General features: G+C 49.0%; 1 protein-coding gene across 1 annotated transcript in view; it reads right to left on the bottom strand.

Annotated features, from left to right (window-relative positions):
• Positions 1–27,819, bottom strand: part of SF3B2 (splicing factor 3b subunit 2) — a 329,817-nt gene that overhangs the window by 36,340 nt on the left and 265,658 nt on the right. Inside the window, exons 17-18 of the mRNA XM_029614631.1 lie at positions 10,886–11,028; positions 2,568–2,669 (exon numbers count right to left, since the gene is read on the bottom strand). Of these exons, the coding sequence (XP_029470491.1) occupies positions 2,568–2,669; positions 10,886–11,028 (245 nt within the window). The remainder of the gene's footprint in view (positions 1–2,567; positions 2,670–10,885; positions 11,029–27,819) is intronic.

Raw genomic sequence — 27,819 nt, 5'->3', positions numbered from 1 at the left:
TGCGGTGGCGAGACCGAATGGGAGTGCTCAAAACTGAAAATGTCATCCCAGGATGTTGAGCAAAGAAATCTCTGGAGTTCCTGGCGGATCGGGATGTGAAGGTAGGCCTCCGTCAGGTCAAGAGAGGCAAGGAACTCCCCTGTACGAACCGTCGCTATGACCGCCCTCAGGGTCTCCATCTGAAAATGGGGAATCTTGAGGGCCTTGACAACTCTCTTGAGATCCAGGATCAGTCAAAAGGAGCCGTCCTTTTTGGGGACGACGAAGTAGATGGAATACTGGCCTCTGGTGACCTGCGCGTGGAACAGGGAGCATTTCAGAGAATGCTACCCTGGAGGTTCTGGATTTAAGCTTTCTACCTAAGAGCCTAAATTTGGCTTCCAGAACCTCCCTCCCACATTTTCCTATGTCGTTGATGCCCACATGTACCACGACAGCCGGCTCCTCCCCAGCACTGTCTAAAATCCTATCTAGGTGACGCGTGAGGTCCGCCACCTTCGCACCAGGTAGGCATGTTACCAGGCGATCCTCATGCCCACCAGCCACGCAGCTATCTACATTTCTAATAATCGAATCACCAACTATGACTGCCGACCTAACCCTTCCCTTCTGGGCAGTAGGCCTTGGGGAGATATCCTCAGTGCGAAAGGACAATGCATCACCTGGAGAGCAGGTCCTTGCTACAGCATCCTTTCCTGCTGCACCTGGTTGGTGCTCTCCCATCAGGAGACCTTCTTCCTCCAAGGCAGCACCAGGGCTGCCAGTCTGAAGTTGGGACTTGACTACTATGTCCCTGAAGGTCTCATCTATATACCTCTCTTTCTGCCTCAGCTCCTCCAGGTCTGCCACTCTAGCCTCCAGAGATCAGACTCGTTCTCTGAGAGCCAGGAGCTCTTTGCGTCGCATGCACATGTGGGTTGGTTGGGGTTGATGCTCTCATAGACATAGACAACTGAGGCAGAGTGCATGCAAATCTCTCTCATGCATATTGTGATGGAGTGCAGCGCTGCCGGGGGCAGGAATGGATAAGATACCATAAGGCAGCTAGTAATACTAGAGCCAGCCAGCAGGTGGCGCAGGTGAAGGCGGAAACTACAAATCCCAGGTTCCTAGAACCACCACCTGACCTGTAGGGAGAGCCTGGAGGTGAGCAGGTGTCAGACTTAGACACTAATGAGTCACACAGGTGAGCCTGGGGAGCTAGAGGAAGGGGGCGTGCCTAGGTAGCAGCAGTGGCCAGAAAAAGCCAGTGCCAGGAAGCAAGAGGGAGAAGGAAATGGAGGTAGGTTCCGGGGGAGAGGAATCCTCCAGCTGTCTCAGGGGCACAGCCTAGCCTGAAAAGGGAAACAGAGAACCTGTACCCTAAGGGAAGTTAGGGTAGGTGTGTTTGCGGGTGGACTGGAGAGCCGGGGGGGGGCTCAAACAGTACCTTTAATCCAGCACATGTGTTAAGGGGGTTTGCTGGTGAACTGGAGAGCCAGGGGGGCTCAAACAGTGCCTTTGCTCCAGCACCTGTGTCAAGGGGTTAGACTGCTGGAGAGCGGGGGCAGGGTCATTTGTTCAGCTCCTGAGGGGACGGAGCCAATGTAACAGATTCAGCTACTCTGCTTTATAAAATTGCTTTGAGGAACCTCTTTCTCTCTGTGTTATCTTTGGGGGTTGGGGGACTGCTTCAACCCCACTCCATTCAAAGAGAACCCAGAAGCCCCGCAAAACCAGGGCCTGCGGAGACCTGAACCAAGGGAGTCCTGTGCGACTGAGGGACTCCAGGGATATCCAGGACTCGCGAGGGGCCTGAGCTGGAGGCAGCGGAGCGGCACCCAAGGCAGCACGGGCGGTGAGCCTTCACAATATTCATTAGGGATATCCTGAAAACCAGACTGGTTTGTGGCCCTCGAGGACCGGAATTGCCCACCCCTGGTCTAAAGTGACTAGGGATTCCAAACTGTTTCTGATCACTGTGGATATTGATACTTTAGATGAGAAATCTAGACTGCTGATACTACATATATCAACTGCCCACTGTGAGTTAGCTGCTTGGTGGCGCAAGGAGATCCTACAAACCCCCCCCCCCAAGAACACAACCCCCCCCCCCAAAAAAAAACAGAAGCTAGAAAAAAAATAAAGGGGTATACTTTCCTGCATCTAGTCTGTACCTGCAGAGCTGCAAGCAGGTTCCAGCTGCTTCGTGAAGGTAATGGATCTGGACCACCAAATATACAAAAGGGTCACCAACTCCCTCCTCGTCCACCTCACACCAGGAGGGCTAGCCCCACCAGGATCTTTTTTTTTTTAAACTCCAGAACTGCAGATTTTAGACCATCTACCATCTCCTGGAGACAGAGACATGCAGAGGGACTGCAGGAAGCACACTAGATTATGTAGCAGTGTCAGTAAAACTTTTTCTATCTCCATCTGTGGGCAGGGATGCAAAACCCAGGAGTCTGGAATGATCTGGGACATAATGGAACAGGTTGGGGATTGTTTCTTCCTATTGTGGAGAACACTGAAACGTTTTGGTATCATATGAAAGAAGTGTTATTATGAGGAAAGTAATAATGTCTCACCCGTCCATTGCCTCCTCAATTTTCTTCTTCCTCAGCTCGATCAGCTCGGGTGTCTCCATGCCTGCTGGGACGGATGAGAAGCCTCCAGGTGTGATCAAGCCACTGGATAAAGGAAAAAATGATGGTCAGCAACATGCTAGGAAAAAATAAAGGATTAACAGTATGCTCGATGCTGTCTTGCTCCAAAGTGAGCAAGTACTATGCAATGTAACCTGTGTTAGGCTGAGTAAAAAAAGGAGAAATTACTACTTACCTGATAATTTCCTTTCCTCTAAGGAAGGTAGGTCAATCCACACAAGTGAGTTATGTACTTCTACCAGCAGATGGAGACGGAGTAAAAGCTGACATCACGTACATATAGCCCTGCCCCATCAGCCTGCCAGTATTCTCTGGAAAAGCCAAACTGTGGACAAACTGGTATATGAGAACATGAATATTAAGTCAACCAGTCATGTTTCCACCCAGTCTGGAACATATAGCTCAGCATTAGCATACACTAATCTCAGGGGCTGGTTATGTCACTTACCAGTCTTTCAACGAATGAACAGAACAATAGTCTAATGTCCGCAAGAAGGGATGAACAAAAAGCAAGTAGGCAGCCGAGGGCAGGTTGTGGATTGACCTGCCTTCCTTAGGTGGAAAGGAAATTATCAGGTAAGTAGTAATTTCTCCTTCCTCTGCACTCAGGCAGGTCAATCAACACAAGTGGGATGTACCAAAGCTACTCCTGAACAGAGTGGGAGGCTGCCCATGGTGCAAACACCGCACGCATGAATGCTGAATCCTTTGGAGCTTGAATGTCCAAGCGACAATGCCTAGGAAGGTATGCAAGGAATAACCAGTCACTGCCTGGGAAATCTTAGCAGGAGAAAATAACCAACTCTCCACACACTATATAGCTGGAGCTCTAGTGGAATGCACTCTAAGTTACTTAGAGAAAGAAATCTCAGCATTCAGACTATAGAGCTGCCTGCTTTGTCAGATCCCTTTATCTCCATGATGAAGCATAAACAATTGATCTGTCTACCTGAAAGAGCCATAAAACTGCAAGTACCTCATCAGATGCCACTTGACATCCAAGGCACGCAAAAACAGAGACCCACTCATCATTAACCCCCTCCAGCGTGAGAAGAGGAATAGCACGATGTAACAAACTCCCGAAATCACTGTCGACAAGAAGGAAGGCACCGTACAGCCCCCGGAGTCATGCACAAGCCAGCAAATGGAAAGATATCCTTGCAGCTCTGAAACCTGACATGCTGAACAGATTGCCATGAGAAAAAAAAAAACTGCCTGCAAAGATAGTCCATACAGTGGATGAGTGGCGGGACCTGCCAACGTAAAGACCAGATTAAGGTTCCACAGTGGCAATGGCAGCTGCAAGAGAGGCCAAAAATGGTTAACTCCGTTCAAGAACCTGGACACCTGCAGTTCAGCAAAGACTCGCCCACTGTCACTAGCGAGAGTTGCTACCTGAACTTTCAGGGTGGTAAAGATTAAGCCTCTAAGCCAAACTTCTGGCAGGAAATTACAAAGGAAAAGGAATTTCTGCCCGAGACGGTGAGTACCCCGGCTTCTCACCCCAGAACTGGAAGGGTGAGAAGCGGGGTACTCACCCTCTCGGGGTCCAGACCCTCACAGGGTCCAGAAAGCTAGAACACTTTGCAGCCCGGAGCAAAGTGGAAATCACTGCAGAATAACAACCACACTCCACCCATAAGGCAAAATAAATCTGGATTGTTGAGTGGAAGGGTCCTTGGAGCAACCGATCTGTCCTGAACGATAGGCTGAGAGCACTGTCTCCACTAGCAGCCTCTGCAGATCAACAAACTCTGCCTCCAGAGCCAATCTGTAGATATCAGAAGTACGATTGTGGTCTGGATAGCAATCTGGATAGCAATCTTGTGAAAAATGCTGTCTAGCTATATTCCTGGTGGGAAGGCTTATAATATCCTACCCTGTGGCCACACCTAAACAGGAGCACCGAAATTTTGCACTCTTGGACCGTCGACTGAAGAATCACTGTACCTCTGTGAGATCATAAGAACATAAGAAATTGCAATGCTGGGTCAGACCAAGGGTCCATCAAGCCCAGCATCCTGTTTCCAACAGAGGCCAAAACCAGGCCACAAGAACCTGGCAATTACCCAAACACTAAGAAGATCCCATGCTACTGATGCAATTAATAGCAGTGGCTATTCCCTAAGTAAACTTGATTAATAGCCATTAATGGACTTCTCCTCCAAGAACTATTTCAAACCTTTTTTGAACACAGCTATACTAACTGCACTAACCACATCCTCTGGCAACAAATTCCAGAGCTTTATTGTGCGTTGAGTGAAAAAGAATTTTCTCCGATTAGTCTTAAATGTGCTACTTGCTAACTTCATGGAATGCCCCCCTAGTCCTTCTATTATTCGAAAGTGTTAATAACCGAGTCACATCTACTCGTTCAAGACCTCTCATGATCTTAAAGAGCTCAATCATATCCCCCCTCAGCCGTCTCTTCTCCAAGCTGAACAGCCCTAACCTCTTCAGCCTTTCCTCATAGATCGGACAACACCATTGCGCCAACATGAGTGAAAAGGTTTCTGGCCACCTAGATGAATTATGTAGACTACCTCCTATGCACTGTGACAGTACTGTGACCGGACATGCTTCCAGTCGCTCAGTGATGCACAAACATGCCAGTTGGAGCACACGGGCACCCTATTCCTGATAGGGAGCCCCATAACTCAGCAGGTTCACATCTGATATTAGAACATTGCAGCCCGGTGTTTTCCAAGAAACTCATCTCCCTGAATCACCATTACAACTGCACCCTAACTGGTAGGAGCAAGTGAAACCACACTATTCACCCCTGCGACCATGGATGCCACCGGGAGAGCAACATGCGCTGAAGAAGCTGCAAGCGCGCCTACTGACCAGGGACAATGTCCAAAGTGGCTGCCTTTAACCCCAGGAACTGAACATTGAAGTCCCGACTGCAACACTCCATAGTAGCTGCACGCCAAAATACTCCAGCATCTAAGTCAACTGTAAATAGTCTAGATATGTGCCTCCTTTGTGCAGAGATGCCAGTACTACCACCATGACCTTGTAGAAGGTTCGTGTGCACAACCACCAGCCCAAAGGACAATGCCTGAAGGAAACCCTGATATTCCTGGCAAACGTGTAGCCTTGCCTCCCGTCAGAAGCAAAGATGTGAGAAATTTCTCTAATGCATAGTTTTTCTTTGGAAGGAGTCAAACAAATGACGCTCAACTTCCTTAAGAATGATAGAAAAAGGGTGATAGCTGCCTGCAATTTTCCTTTTTTTGCGATCTGTGAACACTTGATGGCCTTCAAGGCCAATAGTCTCATTAAGGTAGTCTCTAATGGCACTCTGTTCAGTAGCAAGTTGCATGGAGAGATTATAGAAGCATCCAGAGGAATTCCAGAGCATAACCATCCCTTATGTCTAAGAACTAGTGGTCCAACTAATCTGGACCCACCTCTGAGCCAGCAGGTGTGTCTTTGGATCTTCACTGTGAAGATCAAGGAGCTCCGGTTTTGGAGGATCTCTCAGAAATGAAAAACCTGTAAGGGTAACCCTGTGATATTGGAGCAGGGAGCAACAGGATGTAATCTGCAAGTGCATCACCATGGCTGCAAAACCTGCCTAAGGATAGTCTCAAACCTAACCTGAGCATTATGTAGAGCAGCGTTTCTCAACCGGTGTGTCACCAAGAACACGCAGGTGTGTCGCCAAGAACACGCAAGTATGTCGCCACACTTCCCGGTCTCCCGCTGACCCACCTGCTCCCCCTACCCAAGTGAAATAGATCTTCCGCCCGGGCTTAAAATGCTGATAGCCCGGATGAAACGCGGCAGGACAGCTGGAGTCAGCGGCACCTGCATGCTCTCTTCTTCCTGCCTGCCCCCCACCCCCCTCCCCAAAGAGGAAGTGGTGAGCAGCAGGTGTGTGCCTGGGAAGAAGAGACCATGCTAGTGCGCTCAGCATTGGCCTGAAGGAAAGAGGCAGGGCCTGAAGGATGAGCAGTGCAGCTCAGAGTAAAATGAGGAACAACATCAACCCCCGCGGCTGATGGGACTCCTTTCTCCGCGAGGGCTGAAAATGAAGGTTGTTGTTTCAGCCTCTAGGGTTGGAAGTGGAGGAGGCTGTTGCTGCCGCTAGTTCGGGGGGGAGGGGGGGTGAATGAGCAAACATATGGGTTTGAGATTCTGTGTGTGTGTGTGCGCCAGTGAGACAGCATGTATGTGAATGATTGAGAGCCTGTATATGTGAAAGAGTATTTGTGTGATTGAGAGCCTGCGTGTGAGAACATGAATGTAAGTGTATGATTGAGAACCTGTATGTGTACATTTGTGATTGAAAACCTGTTTGTGTGAGAGTGTGTGTGTGACTGAGATCCTTTGTGTGTGTGAGAGATCACATATATGTATGATTAAGAGCCTGTATGTATAAGTGAGAGAGACAGCATGTGTGTCTTGTGTGTGACTGAGAGCTGGTTTAGGTGAGGGAGCATGTGAGTATGTGATTGAAAGCCTGTCTGTAAATGAGAAAAAGAGAGCAGGAAAACAAGGAGTTGGATCGGTAAAATATGACTTTATTGAATCTTGCCCGACTCTGGCCGAGTTTCGCTCTACGAGCTGCCTCAGGGGCTTAAGAGCCACTTAAATTGGCACAGAAAAGCATGAATATCTCGTATGCCACAGTTGCATATTAAAGAAATATTCATCAGCAGAAACAAACTGGCTAATTCCAGAGCATCCCGGAGAGCCCCTGCTTCTTCAGTTCTCTCAGCAATCAGACTCTTGCTTCAAATCCTCAATCTTGTCCCAAGCCCTCAGGGATAAAGGGAGTATGCCCTTCCCTTCAAACTGGTCAATTCCAAGTCCAAAAATGCTTTAATTCAAACTTTTTCACTGTGGTCCAGTGGGGGTCCTGGTGATCTCCCGCTCCCGGGACCCCCACTGGACCACCAGGATTTCAAATACTTTTGGGAGAGCTTTGTATCTGCCCAGGATTTATAAGAAGAGAGATGTTTTGGGACTTCCACGGGCTCTCAGAAGGAAGAATGCCGAGTACGTTTGGGATGGGCCTCTGCTCAACAAGTTTTGTAATTGAACAGTGAAAAAGTTTGAATTAAAGCATTTTTGGACTTGACCAGTTTTGAAGGGAAGGGCATACTCCCTTTATCCCTGAGGACTTGGGACAAGATTGAGGATTTGAAGCAAGAGTCTGATTGCTGAAAGAACTGAAGAAGCAGGGGCTCTCCAGGATGCTCTGGAATTAGCCAGTTTGTTTCTGCTGATGAATATTTCTTTAATATGCAACTGTGGCATACGAGATATTCATGCTTTTCTGTGCCAATTTAAGTGGCTCTTAAGCCCCTGAGGCAGCTCGTAGAGCGAAACTTGGCCAGAGTCGGGAAAGATTCAATAAAGTCCTATTTTACCGATCCAACTCCTTGTGTTTATTGCTACCAGCCATCTTGGATGGGCTACCAGTTTGTTTCTTGGGAGCATGAAAAGATAGACAGCATGTGTGTAAATGTGTAATTAAGAGCCTATATAAGTGAGTCTGTGTCTGCTATTTTGAAATATTTTATTGGTATCTAGAAACTTTTGATATGAATCTTTAATTATTGGATATTCCATTCATCAGCTGTTTTGAAATAATCTGTTCTTTTTGTAAGTATGGTTTTGCTGCTATTGATTTTATATTTCTTGATTTGTTTTATAAGGACTGGTGGTGTTTCTTTTTTTCCTTTGTTACACTGCATACAGAGACTCTGGCTTGTTGTGGTTTCCAATTCAGTTTTTGTCTGCATGCTTCTAGTTATGCTTTATGGTCTCTTTATTCTTTGTTAGTGAGGTTTTCTGCTAGCATGTAGTTTCTGTGTAGGGCTCTATAGTAGTCTGGCTTGTTCCGTTTTCCTAATAGGAGGTGTATTGGTGTCTTAAGGCCTGGTGTAATATTTTCAGTGTTGCCTTTTCTTAGGTAAGGTGTTTACTGTTTGAGTACTAGAAATTGGTGCTGTTTTGGTGTGGGCTGTTTACTATTTATGCAATTTCTGTTCAAACAGAATACGTATCTTTTCCTTGTGTCATTCTTAACAATAAAAATAATACTTGACCTTTATTTTTTATTTCCACCGTGAATTGTAATTGTGTGAGCGTGGTCTGTCAGGTGTGTCACGATGGGAAAAAGGTTGAGACCCACTGATGTAGATTACCCTCATTTTCGACCAAGAGGCACAATCCCGCCAGATCGTGGCATCCAATGAAATTAGGTTCAGAGGCGTTCTATTCAAGGACAATCAACCCTGAAATCGAACCCAGAAGGGGAAAGAAAACATGACGCTTTGCGTAGGGTGACCTGTAAGGAGTCCTCCTGCTGCACACTGGCACAGTCACTCCCAGCCACACCGAACATTTCCACAATCTGAAACAGAACTGGTAACTCAATTCTGTGAAAAACTCGCATCAGAGTGTAATGTGGTTCCAAATCCAGAGGAATCTCCCCTTCGTCCAAAAGGAAGATATCCAAATCCCTGGAGGCATCCAACAGGGATTTGGGTTTCTCCTTTCTGGACGAAGGAGCATTCCACCCAAGAAAGGGAGGATGGGGCCATCCCGGAGCCCATAGGACCAAGACTTAACGATGCTGGACTGACTCGCATCTCATGCTCTAATAAAGGAGACATTCATTGTATCGCCTTCCACCTCACTTCCCCAGGCAGAGGGGATGGCCAGGATCAACAAAAAACCATGGTAGGTAAATTATCTTGTCCAACCAGCGCTGACACAGACAGAGAGAAGGGCTCTATTGCCCTTATATGGTAAGCCGCATAAACATAATTACAGCATACACACACAGTACAAACTGTGTTTATATGACTTCATTAGAGTAGGTTCCCTTGAAGACTTCTGCGCAAACTGCTTGTCTGGAAAGGACCCCCAATCGGGCTTGAACCAGCATCGGCTGCAAGATTGAGGACTGGAGTCTTAACCTCTAGGCCAGCCTAGTTAGATGCTGAAAGCTGTATGTCCCCGGCCCCACAACGGTTCTGGGAGAACATATGCCATCACATGCCTGCAAAGGGCCAAGGTTTCATACAGTAAGCACATAAATAGTATGCACTCAGACAGCAAGCACCCAGATAGAATGCGTTCATTCCGAAAGAACTAAAATAGTTTGCACTCAGAATGGGTGTTTGTTTGAGACGTCCTAACAGTACGTGCTCAAAATTAAATTGGCGTGCAAGAAAACAATGCCGCCGTGGCCCTCTAAGCGACTGAAGAAAATTGAACTTTACGAGTGGGGCCTAGCTAAATGCTGCTCAACCCACCAAGCTCACGCTGCTCAATCTACACTAAACTCTCAGGAAAGTGAAAGGGAAGGGATACCGAACACTTATCAAGGGAAGGAGACCTGGTAAAGGAAGGAAGGAAAAAAAACCTTCCTAAACTCTCTTCCTTTTTTTTGTTTTTAACCTGAGCTCAGCCCCCCTGGCTGAGAACAAGAACAGGTCTCTGGCTATGGGGGGAGAGGGCATAAGTCATCACTGCCGAGCACTCCCTCTGGCTCCAAACGTTTTTTTTTTTTTTTTTTTAAATCCATGCCCAAGGCAGGCTCCCAGCCTCAAAATGCTCAACTGAGGGAGGAGCCTACAGGTGCCACCTCAGCAGCTCAAACAGCATTCGAAAATTCTTCCATTTTATCCTTTTCTTTCATTAATTTTTTGTCATCTGCTGGAGACGGAGAATATTGACAGGCTGATGTCTGGGCAGGGCTATATGTCAGTGACATCAACTTTTACTCCATTTCCTAGTAGAGGTGCATAACCTACTTGTGTGGACTGACCTGCCTGAGTACAGAGGAAGCACAAAGTCATGACACATGCAGACCTAAGATCCAATCCCACTACCACCATCCTCTCTCACTGTGTGACCTAGTGCTGAGAGCACAGACCTGCAACACCTGCAGGAACCTAGGTTCCAATCTCACAGCTGTCACTAACACTTATTGTAACTCACTACATTAATCTGCTCAAATAAAGAAGGAGTATATAACAATGTCTTATGTTGTGCAATGCCATGTACACTAATGCGGTCATACAAATCACTTCTGTGCACTAAGAAAAACATACTTGGTCCCTGCCAGCTGCTCATTCATGCATGCAATGGGAGGAAAAAAGCTTTTTAAGAATTATATTAAGTGATCACAGGTTTTTAGTTATGGACGCAAGTCACACCCACTCCTCCCTGCCCTGACAACGCAAGTTGTGCCCTGCTTCTCTGCCACGCACCTGTCAGCGGGCGTAATAAATCCAGTTTCATCTGGTTTCTCTTCATCACTCTCCTCCTCTTCCTCCTCTTCTGAAGATTCCTCGTCTGAGGGCTCCAACTCCCCCCAAGGTGTACGGTCGATCTCCTCTTCTTCTGTCTTTGTCTGCATAGGTGGGTGGGTATGGCAGCGGCGAGAGATGAATAATTTGTTGCACACTGAAAACAAGCAAAGGCACATCCCATACCCCCTTATCCACCTTTCCCCAGGAGGAGAAATTTGTACCCATTAGTTCTCTTTTCATGAATCCTGCTACATCAGTCGAAATGTTGAGATTACTACCTGATAATCTCCTTTTCCTTAGTGTAGACAGATGGACTCAGAACGAATGAGATAGTATCCGCGTGCTAGCAGTTGGAGACGGATCTGTCGTCAGCACAGGGGTATATATATCCCCACAGGAAGCGTAGCAACTCAGTAATCTTCCTTGCAAAAGCTGTTATGGAAATGTGTACTGACGCTCAGTAAAAAGTGAAAACAGGATTCCCCTGACCGATTGATAGTAGCTGGAGACCGCCAGCATTCACAACCGGAAGGCGTTAACACCAGGTAGAGTGTACGCTCTCATAGAACAGAAGACATGGCTTACCTTGAATCAGCGAAACCCATGTACACAGGCAGCTGGGCGGGATGCTGAGTCCATCTGTCTACACTAAGGAAAAGGAGATTATCAGGTAGTAATCTCAACATTTCCAGGCGTGTAGCCAGATGGACTCAGAACGAATGGGATGTACAAAAGCTTTACTCCCAGCCTGGGCGGGAGGCTGCCTGAGGCCCATGTAGTACCGCCCTCGCAAATGCTGAGTCCTCCCTGGCCTGGACATCCAGACGGTAGAACCTGGAGAAGGTATGGAGGGAGGACCACGTTGCCGCTTTACAGATTTCTGCAGGCGACAGCATCCTGGATTCAGCCCAGGATGTCGCTTGTGCTCTGGTAGAATGAGCCTTGACTTGTAGAGGCGGAGACTTCCCGGCTTCTACGTAAGCTGCTCTGATAACTTCTTTAATCCAGCGGGCGATGGTGGGCCGCGAGGCCGCTTCACCTTGCTTCTTTCCGCTGTGCAGGACGAACAGATGGTCCATCTTTCGTAGTTGTGTCACTTCCAGATATCTGGGCAGCATTCTGCCAATGTCGAGATGGCGCAATAGACGCCCGTCTTCAGATTTCTTCAAACCCGCCGTAGTAGGCAAGGATATGGTTTGGTTAAGATGAAACTGTGAAACCACTTTCGGTAGAAAGGAGGGGACCGTCCGAAGAAGGATAGCCTCCAGAGTGATTCTGAGAAATGGATCACGGCAGGACAGTGCTTGTATCTCTGAGATGCGGCGGGCTGAACATACAGCCAGCAAGAACACCATCTTCAAGGTTAGAGAACGGAGAGACAGGCCCCGAAGGGGTCTGAAGGTGGACCCCGCGAGGAAATCTAAAACAAGGTTGAGGTTCCACAAAGGCACAGGCCACTTCAGTGGCGGACGAATATGCTTGACTCCTTGCAGGAAAAGAGAAACATCTGGGTGCTTGGCGATGGTCTTGCCATCCCTCCTGGGACCATAGCAAGACAGCGCAGCCACCTGAACCTTGATGGAGCTGAGGGAGAGACCCTTCTGAAGTCCATCCTGCAGGAAATCCAACACAATAGGGATTGTGGCCGCATGTGGATTGGTGCCATGAGTGTCGCACCATGCTTCGAATACCCTCCAGACGTGAACGTAGATGAGGGATGTGGAAAACTTGCGAGCTCGGAGGAGTGTATCAATCACGGGCTCCGAGTAAACTCTTTTCTTCAGACTAGCCCTCTCAAGGGCCAGACCGTAAGAGAGAATTGAGCTGGATCCTCGTGGAGGATGGGACCTTGACGTAGAAGGTCCCAGAGAGGAGGCAGGGGGAGAGGCTCCCCTGCCAGTAGTCTTCTCATGTCTGCGTACCAGGGTCTTCTTGGCCAGTCTGGTGCCACTAGAAGAACTAGGCCCCGGTGTTTCTGAATCTTGTGGATGATGGCGCCCAGCAGAGGCCACGGAGGAAAGGCGTATAGCAGAGTCCCTGGAGGCCATGGCTGAACTAAGGCATCGATTCCGTGTGAGAACAGGTCGCGCTTGCAACTGAAGTATCTGGGTACCTGAGCATTGGACCTGTCCGCCAGTAAATCCATGTCCGGAATCCCCCAGTGATCCACAATCATCTGGAAGGCTGTGGGTGACAGCTGCCACTCTCCCGGATTTAGGCTTTCTCTGCTGAGGAAGTCTGCTGTGGTATTGTCCTTCCCGGCAATATGGACGGCGGAGATGTCCTGCAGATTCGCCTCTGCCCAAGCCATCAGTGGGGCGATCTCCAGAGATACTTGTCTGCTTCTGGTTCCGCCCTGACGGTTGATGTATGCCACCATGGTGGCGTTGTCGGACATCACTCTGACTGCTCTGTTCTTCAGTCTGTGAGCAAATCGAAGTCATGCCAATCGGACTGCCCGGGCCTCTAGACGGTTGATGTTCCACGCTGACTCTTCTCTGTTCCACCGCCCTTGTGCGGTGAGTCCTTCGCAGTGTGCTCCCCAGCCGCTCAGGCTGGCATCTGTGGTGAGCAAAGTCCACATGGGTGAAGACATCTTCGACCCCCTGCTCATGTGGTTGGACTGCAACCACCACCGCAACTGGATCCGCACTCTGGCTGGCAGATGCAGGTGCGTGGAATAGTTCCGTAGACGGGGGCTCCAGCGAGAGAGCAGGGAGTGTTGTAGAGGTCTCATATGGGCCCTCGCCCAAGGTACCACTTCCAGGGTGGATGCCATGAGACCAAGAACCTGCAGATAATCCCAGGCTATGGGCCGACTGGCTCCCATCAAATACTGGATACGCTGCTGAAGTTTCAACCTTCTCTTGGTAGTGAGACTGACTGTGTCCGCCCGGGTGTCGAACTGTACTCCCAGGTATTCCAGAGACTGGGAAGGCTGTAGGCAGCTCTTGCTGAGGTTGATCACCCAGCCCAAGCTTTCCAGAAGGGCGATTACTCTGTCGGTCGTCCGAAGGCTCTCCTCTTGAGATTTCGCCCGGATCAGCCAGTCGTCTAGGTAGGGATGGACCAGAATTCCTTCCCTCCTGAGTGCTGCTGCTACCACTACGACCACCTTGGTGAATGTCCGTGGTGACGTGGCCAACCCGAAGGGCAGAGCCCGGAATTGGAAGTGGCGTCCCAGAACCTTGAAGCGTAGGTAGCGCTGATGATCCGGATGGATCGGGATATGCAGGTATGCCTCTGACAGGTCTAATGCCGTGAGGAATTCCCCTGGCTGTACTGCAGCCTTGACGGAGCGCAGAGTCTCCATACGAAACCTCAGTACCCGCAAGTATCGATTGACTGACTTGAGGTCCAGCACAGGCCGAAAGGTGCCCCCTTTCTTGGGTACCATGAAATAAATGGAATAGTGTCCAGAATTCACTTCCCAGGCAGGTACTGGGATGATGGCTTTCAAGGACAGGAGCCTCGCCAGGGTAGTTTCCAATGCTGCCTTCTTGTGTATGGGACAGGAGGATTCCACAAACTTGTCCGGAGGGAGATGATGAAAGTCCAAATAATATCCCTCCCGGATAACGGCGAGGACCCACTGGTCCGACGTAATCTCGACCCATCTGGGGTAGAAGAGGGTTAACCTGCCCCCTATGGCTCCATCCCCCAGATGAATCGGCGGATTCTCATTGGGAGGCGCGGCCGGGACCCGAGCCCGGGCCCGCTCCCCTCTTGCGCTGCTTGGTCCGAAAGGACTGATTCCTGGCCTGAGGGCGCGGTGCCTGGTAGCGACCCCTGTAAGGAACAAAGCGCTGGGAACTCTTGCCCCTGGAGGGCCTTGGAAAGGCGCGTTGGCCCCTTCTGAACCGATCTTCCGGTAGTCTGGGCACTGGAGAGGCACCCCATGTACTGGCCAGTTTATCAAGGTCGCTGCCAAATAGGAAAGAGCCCTTAAAGGGCAATCTGGTGAGGCGTGTCTTGGAAGGCGCATCAGCGGACCATCTCCGGATCCAGAGCTGCCTCCTGGCAGCTACTGAGGATGAGATCCCCTTAGCTGTTGTCCGTACCAGGTCAGATGCAGCATCCGTGAGGAATGAAAGAGATGACTCTATGTCTGCCGCTGGAGCGTTGTTTCTAACCTGTGACAAACAGGCACGCGTCACCACTGTGCAACAAGTTGCGATCCGCAAAGATAGAGCTGCCACCTCAAAGGTCTGTTTCAGAATGGCGTCCAGTCGCCGGTCATGAGGCTCCCTGAGGGTCGTCCCCCCTTCAACTGGAATGGTAGTGCGCTTGACCACAGCGCTAATCAAGGCGTCCACCTGAGGGCACGCCAGCAGGTCCTGAATAGCCGGTGCCAAGGGGTACATGCTCGTCAGAGCCCGGCCCCCCTTGAAAGAAGCCGCTGGTGCCGCCCATTCTAAATCTATCAGTTGTTGGGCCGCTTGTAAGAATGGAAAATGGCGGGCTGTAGGACGAAGACCTTCCAGCAGGGGGTTCTGCGCGGAGGGCACCGAGGCGCTGGGACCCGTAATATCCAATTCTGCCAGACATTGAGACACCAGGTCGGAGAGATCCTCTTTAGGGAAGAACCACCTCATGGTTCTATATGGCTCAATCCCAGGGGGAAGGTCCCCCTCGTCCGGAAGTTCGGACTCGTCCGGTGATACCTCCTGGTCCGACTGCTCCGGACTGTCCAGTGGCGGGAGGTCCCGCTCGCGATAATGGCGTGAGGGTCCAGGAACAGGATCCGCAGGAGCCACCACCGCAGCAGCCGCCGCAGCAGCCACTGCAGAAACCACAGGAACAGCAGGAACCACAGGGCCTGGACGGGAAGCCGTTTGCATCTGTACGAAGGCATGAATCCCCTGAAAGAGATCCACCCAGGAAATTGAAGCAGCCTCTAATCGCCGGGGTACAAGATCCCCTGGGATTCCTGATTGGTCGAGACTGCCCCCTAAATCTGAGGTAGCCCCTGGGGAACTGTCAACAAATCGTGGCTGAGACCGGTCCTGGCCTAAGGGTCCCACGGCCTCCTCACATTGGGCACATAGGGAGTTTGGCTCTTCACTGCGCGTGGCCCTCAGCTGGCATGCAGAGCAGAGGCCAAGGGCTTTAATGCCTGAAGCAGGCGGCGCCGTCGCTGAAGATGCTGCTGCGTTCTGATCCACTGAAAAATATGCGCCGAATGCGTAATACAACAGGCGCACAATAATACCAATATGCGGCAGCAATAGGCGCTTAACACAACAGGCGCACAATAAGAATAATATGCGGCAGCAATGGGCGCTTAATACAACAGGCGCACAATAATAATAAAATGCGGCAGCAATGGGCGCTTAATACAACAGGCGCACAAGAATAATAATATGCGGCAGCAATAGGCGCTTAATACAACAGGCGCACAATAATAATAATATGCGGCAGCAATAGGCACGTAATACAATAGGCGCACAATAATAATAATATGCAGCAGCAATATGCGCAATATGTTCTCAGCAATAGGCGGCCAAGAAGACCGCCCAAGTGTATGCAATATGCACTCAGCAATATGCCGTAAGCAATACACGCACTATGGCTCTCAATAGGCTTTCCGCAATATGCAGGTAGTAATATACGCTCAATAGCATTCAATAAGCGCTCAACAGTATGCGGTTTAGCAATACACTCTTAATAGTATTCAATAGGCTTTCAGCAATACGTAGTTAGCAATATACGCTTAATAGCATTCAATAGGCGTTCAGTAATATGCGGTTCGCAATATACTCGCAATAGCATTCAATAGGCTTTCAGCACTAAGTGGTTAGCAATATACGTTCATTAGCATTCAATAGGCTTTCAGTGATATGCGGTAGCAATATACTCGCAATAGCATTCAATAGGCACTCAGCACTATGTGGTTAGCAATATACGCTCAACAGCATTCAATAGGCTGTCAGCAATATGCGGTAGCAATATACGCTCAATAGCATTCAATATGCTTTCAGCAACAGGCGGTGTAGCAATACCTTTCAGTAACCGGCGGTTAGCAATACACGCTCAGTGGAAATGCTCCCAACGCACAAGGAGGAATAAACCTGCGCCGATTACCGGTGCCCTACCTGAACGAGGCCCACAAAATGGCGCCCTCCTTGGCGTGCCACGCCGCCGATCCTCTGTTCCTTCGGAGACCCGCAAAACGAGATGTACGCCTCACCTTAATCTCGGCGCCCTTCGGTTGGAACCCAGGCGGGTCTCCGGCTGCGGGGAGAGCGGGCAACTACCTTCACCACCGCGTTTGAGGATATGCACCCGCTGCCTCATCCACGCCGGGACCGAGGCGCCTCGTAAGCCTCACCCGAACCTCGCCCGGGGGCTGTGTCCCTGCCGCGCTTCAGCCGGACCGAGGACTTCACCTCCGGGGTGATCACGGGAATCACCCCGGGCAGCTCAACTGGGGGAGTGACCTCCTGGTATCACCGCAGGAGCGCGGGGCTCGATATTTTCACAGAAAGTAGAAAGTAGAATCTAGAATTATAAGAAAAGAGAAAAAGATTAAAGTAGTCTTGGAAAGCACGCTCGACTACCGTGCAGGCACTCCAAACTGCTTTGGAGATGGAAATTACTGAGTTGCTTCGCTTCCTGTGGGGATATATATACCCCCGTGCTGACGTCAGATCAGTCTCCAACTGCTAGCACGCGGATACTATCCCATTCGTTCTGAGTCCATCTGGCTACACGCCAGGAAATAGGTGGATTATGTCCCCTACCAGCAGATGGAGACTGAGCACAATGATTTCCTCCATGACATCATAGAGAGAGAGCCAGTATTTCTAGGACAAAGCACTGAAAATAATCATTCAAACCTAAAATAATAAACCAAAAGATGGGAGAGAAAATCCTTTTACAATCACTCACCTGTCCTTAAACAGCATAGGCCACAAAAGAACAAAGGCAGCAGCACTGAATATAAGATAACATCAGGCCAAAAGGCCAACATGTGCTTTTTAAACATGCTTCCACATTTCAAAAAGGCTCATCTTCCCGGGACAGTTCTGGACTAGTGTGTAGAAGGATTAATGGAAAAAAATTGGCAGGTGAAAATTTCTTCTTCCATTTCATCCTGCTACACCAGTCTAGATCAGTCCCAACAGGTGGGAAGTAAGCAAACCCAAAAGGGCCACTTTGAGAACCTCCAGTTCCTTAAGCTTAGTCTTCCTTAGTGAGACTATCCAAACTGTAATGTTTCAGAAAAAAGAATGTAAGGACAACCAAGAAGCCGCCTTAGCAACATCGATAACGCAACTGCTACCCTGGAGGTTCTGGATTTCAGCTTTCTACCTGAGATCCTACATTTGGCTTCCAAAACATCCATCCCACATTTTCCTATGTTGTTGGTGCCCACATGTACTACAACAGCCGGCTCTTCCCCAGAACTGTCTAAAATCCTATTTAGGTGACGCGTGAGATCCGTCACCTTACCAGGTAGGCATGTTACCAGGCAATCCTCAAACCTGCCAGCCACCCAGATGTCTACATTCCTAATAATCGAATCACCAATTATTATGGTTGACCTAACCTTTCCCTCCTTGGCAGTAGCCCTGGGAGAGACATCCTCTGTGCGAGAGGACATGCGCCACCTGGAGAGCAGGTCTTTGCTACAGCATCATTTCTTGATGCTCTCTGACAAGGAGACCTTTCTCCTCCAAGGCAGCACCAGAGCTGCCAGACTGGAGTTGGGACTTGGCTACTATATCCCTGAAGTTCTCATCTAGAAGGTGGCCCATGGAAAAGTAGCCTGCCTGCATGGCACTGGTATTGGAGGCGGGCTATTTTTCCATGGGCCACCCTTTATATACCTGTCTGCCTCATCTTTTCCAGGTCTGCCAGATCAGGCTAGTTCTCTGAGACATGAGTTTACTCTGAGATCTTTAGGGTATTTAGGGGATCCGGAGAGGGGTGCCTGCTCTCCCCATTATTACTTGTCATAATTTTTAAATCCTTTGCTATCAAGGTATGTGCTAATAAAACTATTCAAGGAGCACTGATTGGAGGGATAAATGATAAATTATCTGTTTGCTGATGACATTTTATTTATGTTGACAGACCCACACTGTTCCTTATCAAACGCCATCAGTGAGATGTTCCAATTTAGTAAAGTTTCTGGGTTAGTAAAGTTTCTGGGTTTAAGCTAAAACTTGAAAAATATGAAATATTTAATTAGTGTAACGGGAGATCGGTTGACTGCCTTAAAGAGTGCTTTTCCCTTTAAATGGGCTAAGAAGCTGGAGACCAAGATAGCTGCCACATAAGACATAAGCAAGGAGCTCTCTCTAGTGTTCTTGAGATTTCTTTGAATTATTACCAGTGATTTTTGGGACTACCTCTATCATGCCGCAAACAAAGCATAAAGCAAAGCTTAAGAATAATATTCCCACTAAAGAGGAAGGAATCCAACAATCAAAAATCGAGAGCTTCTTTGAACTTACCCCGAAAACGCTGGAAGCGAGGGCCACCGGGGGAGAGATCCAAGAGCTCGGTTCTCTCTCCAAGGCCGAGGAGATCTTGTTTAGCCTGGGGGGCCTTGAGACGCCAACTCCACCGAGAGGTCAGGCGGGGCTGGAAATGGAGGTAATATAGCGAGCTCTGATGTCGAGGAGTAGTGAGCTGCTGACCTCTGAGCCTGACGGAGGAAGTGGAGAGCTGGCGAGTGTAGGAGGTGAGGGAGCTCCAATTGGAGGGGTTACCTCCACGCCTAGGCCCCCAAAGGCAGAACAGACATGGGACATCGTGGTAAGCACTACACTTCAAGACCCGGTAATTTTACAGCCATCAACAGAATTTTCTCTGTAAAAATCCCCAGTTGAGACGTTAGATTCACTATGGAAGGCTTTAGTTTCCATAGAATCTGCTATTTCAACATTAACACAAGCATTTTTGGAAATGAATAAGAGGGGTTTAAATACTGAAAAGACCTTGAATTTACAACAAGAAAAAATGGTGAAATTGGAAAGAAAAAATAACAATGGAAAATATCCAGAGTAACTTAATAAGATCAGAAATTATTGCTGAAAGTTTGAGAACATAGAGAATTCTCTTCATTATTTAAATCTTCAAATTGTAAATTTTCCTCTGGTGAAAAAAATGCCTCTGGTGGAGATCTTTAAAGAATATATGGCGGAATGTTTAAAGATTCCTAAGGAAATAATGCCAGTGGTCACCAAGGCGTTTTTTGTTTCGAGGAAGCCGTTGATTTCAATGGGTGCAGAGGAAGTACAGGAACAACAGTCATTGAATATCTCTGAAATGATCGAGATGTTGATGCAGACAGAAATTAAAACATGGGGTACACTACTTGCCTCATTTGCTTTTGAGCAAGATAGGAATCTTGTCTTAAAATTTTTCTTTAGGAATAGAAATGCTCAGTACCATGGGCAATATGTTTGGATATACCCGGACATTGTCCACTCTACACAAGAGCGAAGGAAAACGTTTTTGCTCATGAGAACTGAGGTGATAAATCGAGGGGCCAGTATGGTATTAAGGTACCCAAGCAAATGTCTATTAAAATTCCAAGATGAAAAATATTTTTTTTCTGACCCAGATCCATTAAGGGGTTTTCTGGACAGGAAGGTTTGAAATGTGACACTAATGAAAGTAGGGGATTTATCTTATGTGATGGTTTATTCCTTTTATTTGGTTAAGGATGTAAAGAGCTCTTTAATTTACCTGTACATACAACTTGGTCTCTACTTTTCCTGATTATAAGAGATCTGGATTAATGAGAATTACTATGAATTTGTTGCCTAAGGAGAAATGTTATGTTAAATCTCTTTTCTTTTGATATATGATTGTAATATATCTGAAATCGCAAAAATAAATAAATAAATAAATAAATAAATAAATGGGCTAAGAAGATTAAATATCTAGGGATATAGTTGGATAGCTCTATTGAGGATCTGCCAGATCAAAATTACACTCCGTTCTTCAACACAATATATGTTCAGTCATTTTTATTAGGATTTTCAGGAGAAACATTTTTTTACATCACACGTTATATATCACATGTTATTGCAAAAATAACAATGTCCGAAGCTTACCCCTCTTGCTGAGAAGGCCAACATGATAAAATAAATAAATAAATAAATAAATAAATAAATAAATAAAAGGCAGGTTCTAAAAATCAGTCATTTAGAACTTGGCTTTGCGCCCTGTATGGCAGCGACTTTATAAATGGCATCCACACTGATAAAGTACTCTTCTTGGACAGTGGAAAAGACTGTTTTCTTGAACGTAATTCCATGCACAGAGTGACGATAGTAATGTTCCAATGGGTAATAGAAGGTTCATTGGATTGCCCAAGAAGGACAACGGGAATATCCCAAACAATGCAATTTGTGAAGAAAATGGAATGTGAAGGTCCAACACCCGAGCAACCCAATGAAAAAGCTTCTTCCAAAAAGACTGGACTAGGTTACAACTCCAAAGAGAATGTCCCAAATGCGCCACTTTCATCTAACATTTTATACAGAGATCAGAGTCCGTGATCTTAGCCAGATATGCTTGATGTTTAGAAAGATAGATCCATTAGAATACTTTATTTTTTTGTAATTTAGACTTTATTAGAGACTTCAAATATACACACAAATATATTCCAGAATTCAACAGCAGCAGTTGTAATACACATTCTGAGCTAAGGGTTCTATAAATAAAGCAAAGAGTATCGGTGATAATGGTAATCCTTGATGAGTCCCACGGCCCACAGGAAACGTTTTTGAGTATCCCCCATTCACGTTAATACAGGCCTTGGGAGAATTATACTGCTTAAGGAGCCACATAAGAAAAAAGGGACCAAATGTAGAGATTACTTACCTGATAATCTCGTTTTCCTTAGTGTATGCAGATGGACTCAAAACAAGTGGGTATAGTGTGCTCGTGCTAGCAGTTGGAGACGGATCTGACGTCAGCACGGGTACATATACCCCTGCAGGAAGTGCAGCAATTCAGTAATCTTCCTTGCAAAAGCTTTATGGATATATGTGTGACTGACCGATCGATTAAATGAACAGGATTACTCTGACCGATTGATAGTAGCTGGAGACCGCCAGTGTTCTCAACCGGAAGGCGTCGACACCCGGCAGGGTGGATGCCCTATATAAGAAAACATGGCTTACCATGAGTCGGTGAATCCCCATGTATAGCGGCAGCCGGGCGGGATGCTGAGTCCACCTGCATACACTAAGGAAAACGAGATTATCAGGTAAGTAATCTCTACATTTCCTAGCATGTAGCAGATGGACTCAAAACAAGTGGGATGTACAAAAGCTACTCCCGGACTGGGCGGGAGGCTGCCCGAGGTCTGTTTAGGATTGCCCTCGCAAATGCTGTGTCCTCCCTAGCCTGGACGTCCAGACGGTAAAATCTGGAGAAGGTATGGAGGGAGGACCACGTTGCCGCTCTGCATATCTCTGCAGGCGACAGCATCCTAGTTTCGCCCAGGAGGCCGCCTGCGCTCTGGTAGAGTGAGCCTTGACCCGTAGAGGTGGTGGTTTTCCCGCTTCTACGTAGGCCGCCTTGATAACTTCTTTGATCCAGCGGGCGATGGTTGCCCGCGAGGCCGCTTCCCCTTGCTTCTTCCTGCTGTGAAGGACGAACAGTTGGTCCGTCTTTCGTACTGCTTCTGACATTTCCAAGTATCTGGACAGCATCCTGCTGATGTCGAACTGGCGCAGTATTCGGCCTTCTTCCGATGTCTTCAAACCTTCCGTGGTTGGCAAGGATATGGTTTGGTTGAGGTGGAAGTGTGAGACTACTTTGGGTAAGAAGGAGGGAACCGTGCGAAGATGGATAGCCTCTGGAGTGAATCTGAGAAACGGATCACGGCAGGACAGCACTTGTAGCTCTGAGATGCGGCGTGCTGAGCATATGGCCAGCAGGAACACCATCTTCAAGGTTAACAAACAGAGGGACAGGCCTCGAAGGGGTCTGAAGGCGGGTCCCACTAGAAATTCCAAAACTAGGTTGAGGTTCCACAGGGGCACTGGCCACTTCAGTGGCGGGCGGATGTGTTTGACTCCTTTCAGGAAACGTGAAACGTCTGGGTGTGTGGCAATGCTGCTGCCTTCAGTCCTGGGACCGTAGCAGGATAGCGCTGCCACCTGAACCTTGGAGTTGAGGGACAGACCCTTCTGAAGACCATCTTGCAGGAAATCCAAAATGATAGGGATTTTAGCGGCATGTGGATTGGTGCTGTGAGTGTCACACCAGGCTTCAAATACTCTCCAGATCCTTATATATGTTAGTGATGTGGAGAATTTGCGTGCTCGGAGGCGTGAATCTATCACCGGCCCCGAGTATCCCCTTTTCTTCAGTCTAGCCCTCTCAATGGCCAGACCTTAAGAGAGAATTGAGCTGGATCCTCGTGGAGGATGGGACCTTGCCTCAGTAGGTCCCTGTGTGGAGGCAGGGGTAGTGGATTCCCTGCCAGCAGTCTTCTCATGTCTGCGTACCAGGGTCTTCTTGGCCAGTCCGGGGCCACTAGAAGAACTAGGCCTCTGTGCCGCTGAATCTTGTGTATAATGGCGCCCAGCAGGGGCCATGGAGGAAAAGCATATAGCAGGATCCCGAGGCCATGGCTGTACCAGAGCGTCGATCCCGTGGGAGAGAGGATCCCGTCTGCGACTGAAGTATCTGGGTACTTGAGCGCTGGACCTGTCCGCTAGTAGGTCCATGCCCGGAGTCCCCCACTGATCCACAATCATCTGGAAAGCTGTGGGCGACAGCTGCCATTCCCCCAGGCTTAGGCTTTCTCTGCTGAGGAAGTCTGCCGTGGTGTTGTCCTTCCCGGTGATGTGGATGGCGGAGATTTCCTGGAGATTCGCCTCCGCCCAAGCCATCAGGGGGGTTATTTCTAAGGATACCTGTCGGTTTCTGGTTCCGCCCTGTCGGTTGATGTATGCCACCGTGGTGGCGTTGTCAGACATCACTCTGATCGCCTTGTTTCAAAGTCTGTGGACAAATCGTAGGCAAGCTAGCCTGACTGCCCGTGCCTCTAGACGGTTGATGTTCCACCCCGACTCTTCTTTGTTCCACTGCCCTTGGGCGGCGAGTTCTTCGCAGTGTGCTCCCCATCCGTTCAGGCTGGCATCTGTAGTGAGCAGGGTCCAGGTTGGGGAGGACATTCTTGTCCCCCGGCTCATGTGGCCGGGCTGCAACCACCACCGTAGCTGCTTCCGCACTCTGGCTGGTAGAGGTAGGTGTACGGTGTAGTTCTGTGATCGTGGGCTCCACCGAGATAGGAGGGCGCGTTGTAATGGTCTCATATGAGCCTGCGCCCATGGTACCACCTCCAGAGTGGATGCCATGAGGCCCAGGACCTGTAGGTAATCCCAAGCTGTGGGCCGGGTGGCGCTCAGCAAGGCCTGCAGACGATTTCGGAGTTTTGATCTCCTCTTGGAGGTCAGGCTGACCTTGTCTTCCTGGGTGTCGAATTGAACACCTAGGTATTCCAGCGACTGGGAAGGCTGTAGGGAACTCTTGTTTGTGTTGACTACCCATCCTAGGCTTTCCAGAAGAGATAACTCTGTTGGTTGCCTGGTGGCTCTCTTCCGGTGATTTTGCCCTGATCATCCAATCGTCCAGGTAGGGATGGACGAGAATTCCTTCCTTCCTGAGTGACGCCGCCACTACTACTATGATCTTGGTAAAGGTCCGCGGAGCGGTGGCTAACCCGAAGGGTAAAGCTCGGAACTGGAAGTGTTGGCCCAGGACTTTGAAGCGTAAGTAGCGCTGGTGATCCTGATGGATTGGGATATGCAAGTAGGCTTCTGACAGGTCCAGGTTATGTGAGAAACTCCCCTGGCTGTATTGCACTTTTGACTGACCGCAGAGTTTCCATGCGAAAGCTGGGGACCCGTAGGTGTCGGTTGACTGACTTGAGGTCCAGGACGGGCCTGAAAGTGCCCTCTTTCTTGGGTACTATGAAATAAATGGAATAATGCCCAGAATTTATCTCCCATGCAGGTACTGGGATTATGGCTTTTAGGGACAGGAGCCTCTGCAAGGTAACGTCCAGTGCCGCCCTCTTGAGGGGTGGACAAGGAGATTCCACAAACTTGTCCGGCGGGAGCCGAAGAAAGTCCAGGTAGTACCCCTCTCGGATGATGGCGAGGACCCACTGGTCCGACGTAATCTCGACCCATCTGGGGTAGAAGAGGGTTAACCTGCCCCCTATGGCTCCGTCCCCCGGATGGATCGGCTGATTCTCATTGTGAGACGCGGCCGGAACCTGAACCCGAGCTGGCTCCCCTCTTGAGCTGCTTGGTCCGAAAGGACTGGTTCCTGGCCTGAGGACGAGGTGCCTGGTAGCGACTCCTATAGGGAGTGAAGCGCTGGGAGCTTCTACATCTAGAGGGCCTTGGAAAGGCGCGCTGGTTCCTTCTGAACCGATCTTCCGGCAGTCGAGGTACTGGAGAGGCGCCCCATGTGCTGGCCAGTTTATCAAGGTCGCTGCCGAACAGGAAAGAACCCCTAAAGGGCATTCTAGTGAGACGTGTCTTTGAAGGAGCATCGGCTGACCAATTCCGGATCCAGAGCTGCCTCCTGGCTGCTATGGAGGACGAGACCCCCTTGGCTGTTGTACGGACTAGGTCTGATGCAGCATCCGTGAGGAACGAAAGAGCTGACTCCATGTCTGTTGCTGGAGCATTGTTCCTGACCTGCGACAAACAGGAGCACGTCACCACTGTGCAGCAGGTTGCGATCCGCAAAGATAGAGCTGCCACCTCAAAGGTCTGTTTCAGAATTGCGTCCAGTCGCCGGTCATGAGGCTCCTTGAGGGCCGCCCCCCCTTCAATTGGAATGGTAGTGCGCTTGACCACAGCGCTAATCAAGGCGTCCACCTGAGGGCACGCCAGCATCTCCTTGATAGCTGGTTCCAAGGGGTACATGCCCGTTAGGGCCCGACCCCCTTTGAATGAGACCGCTGGTGCTGTCCATTCTAAATCTATCAGTTGCTGTGCTGCTTGCAAAAAAGGAAAATGGCGGGCTGTAGGATGAAGACCTTCCAGCAGGGGGTTCTGCGTAGAGGGCACCATAGTGCTGGGACCTGTAATAGCCAACTCCGCCAGGCACTGAGATACCAGGTCGGAGAGATCCTCCTTAGGGAAGAACCGCCTCATGGTTCGGTATGGCTCAATCCCTGAGGGAAGTTCCCCCTCATCCGGGGGTTCAGACTCATCCGGTGAAACATCAGGGTCCGTCTGAACCGGACTGTCTGGAGGCGGGAGGTCCTGCCTACAATAAGGGCGCGAAGGTCCCGGGACAGGATCCGCTGGAGCAGCAACAGCAGCAGCAGCCACCGGGCCTGGACGGGAAGCTGATTGCATCTGTACAAAGGCATGAATTCCCTTAAAGAGATCCACCCAGGAAATGGAAGCGGTGTCTAATCGCCGGGGTACCAGGTCCCCCGGGATTCCCGGTTGGTCGAGACTGCCCGCTAGATCCGGGGTAGCCCCTGGGGAACTGTCAGCAAACCTCGGTTGAGACTGGTCCTGGCCCGAGGCTCCCACGGCCTCCTCACACTGGGCACAAAGGGAGTCTGGCTCTTCACTGTGCGTGGCTCTAAGCTGGCATGCAGAGCAGAGGCCGAGGGCTTTAATGCCGGAATCAGGAGGTGCCGCCACTGAAGCCGCTGAGGCGTTCTGTTCCATTGTGGCTTGGGAATGTAGCGCTGAGGAATATACGCTCAATTCAATATGCGCTCAACAATATGCGGCAGCAATATGCGCTTAATAGAACAGGCGCTCAATAATATGCACCCACAACGCCGTTCAGACATCTCTAGTGTTCCTACAGTCTCTCATCAGTTCACATCTAAACCTCAACCAATCCTCTCTCAGAACCCCAAAACAGCTCTTCCAGAACCCCTTTCCTTTCCTCATGTATACCTACAATATCCCAATCATTCACAACCGAAGGAGAATCTCCATAATCAACTCCACCAACGTCATACAAAAAAGAATTATTCCAATCATGACCTCACCATTGAACCAACTACTAGGCCTTACACTACTCTCAGTAACCCTTATCAATGCACAATCCCTAACTAAAAAGACACACATCCTCAACGACTACCTCCAGGATACAAATCCAGACATCTGTGCTATCACAGAAACCTGGCTAAAAAACGCCGATATTGCTCTAATCAACCAACTTCCTATGCATATATATGGCATCTTCACCTTCCACAGACACAAAAAAAAGAGGCGGCAGCCTTCTTCTAGCTACCAAGAAAGAACTCAAGCTATCCGCACATACTATCAAGACTGAGTCCAAATTGGAATTGGGTCTAGTCAAGTCAAAACAGCTACAAATACTGCTAGTCTACGCTCCTCCTGGAGTTCTAGAAACAGACCCCTCGTCACTCATAGAATCCATCGTGAAACATATCAACTCAGACCTCCCAACTATGATCTTAGGTGATTTCAACCTTCACACTGACGCCACACCTCGCTCCTCAAATTGTGAAGCGCTCCTCACCACCCTCAGTGCTATGGGATTCACGCAGATCATCAATAGCCCTACGCATAAAGCAGGACACACCCTGGATCTAATTTTCATCAACTCTAATTTCTCTCGCACATCAGAACCCACTTGCACCCCTATCCCCTGGTCAGACCATTTCCTGATAGAATCCTCCTTCTCCATAGACAAACAGACACACACCTCTCCTCACCTTTCTACCATTCAATTCAGGAAATCATGCCCATCCGATATACTTAGTGATCAGCTCTCCAAGGAACTCATGAACCTAGACCTTTCCAACCCTGACTCAGCCCTAGCCTCCTGGCATAAGATCACGGAAACAGTTGCAAACAAATGGTGCCCAATAGTCTCCAAAACAATCAATCCTACAAAAA

The sequence above is a fragment of the Rhinatrema bivittatum genome, chromosome 8, assembly GCF_901001135.1.
Source record: "Rhinatrema bivittatum chromosome 8, aRhiBiv1.1, whole genome shotgun sequence".
Taxonomy (NCBI): domain Eukaryota; kingdom Metazoa; phylum Chordata; class Amphibia; order Gymnophiona; family Rhinatrematidae; genus Rhinatrema; species Rhinatrema bivittatum.
The sequence above is the reverse complement of the archived record's forward strand: the minus strand, read 5'-3'. Positions and strand labels throughout refer to the sequence as shown.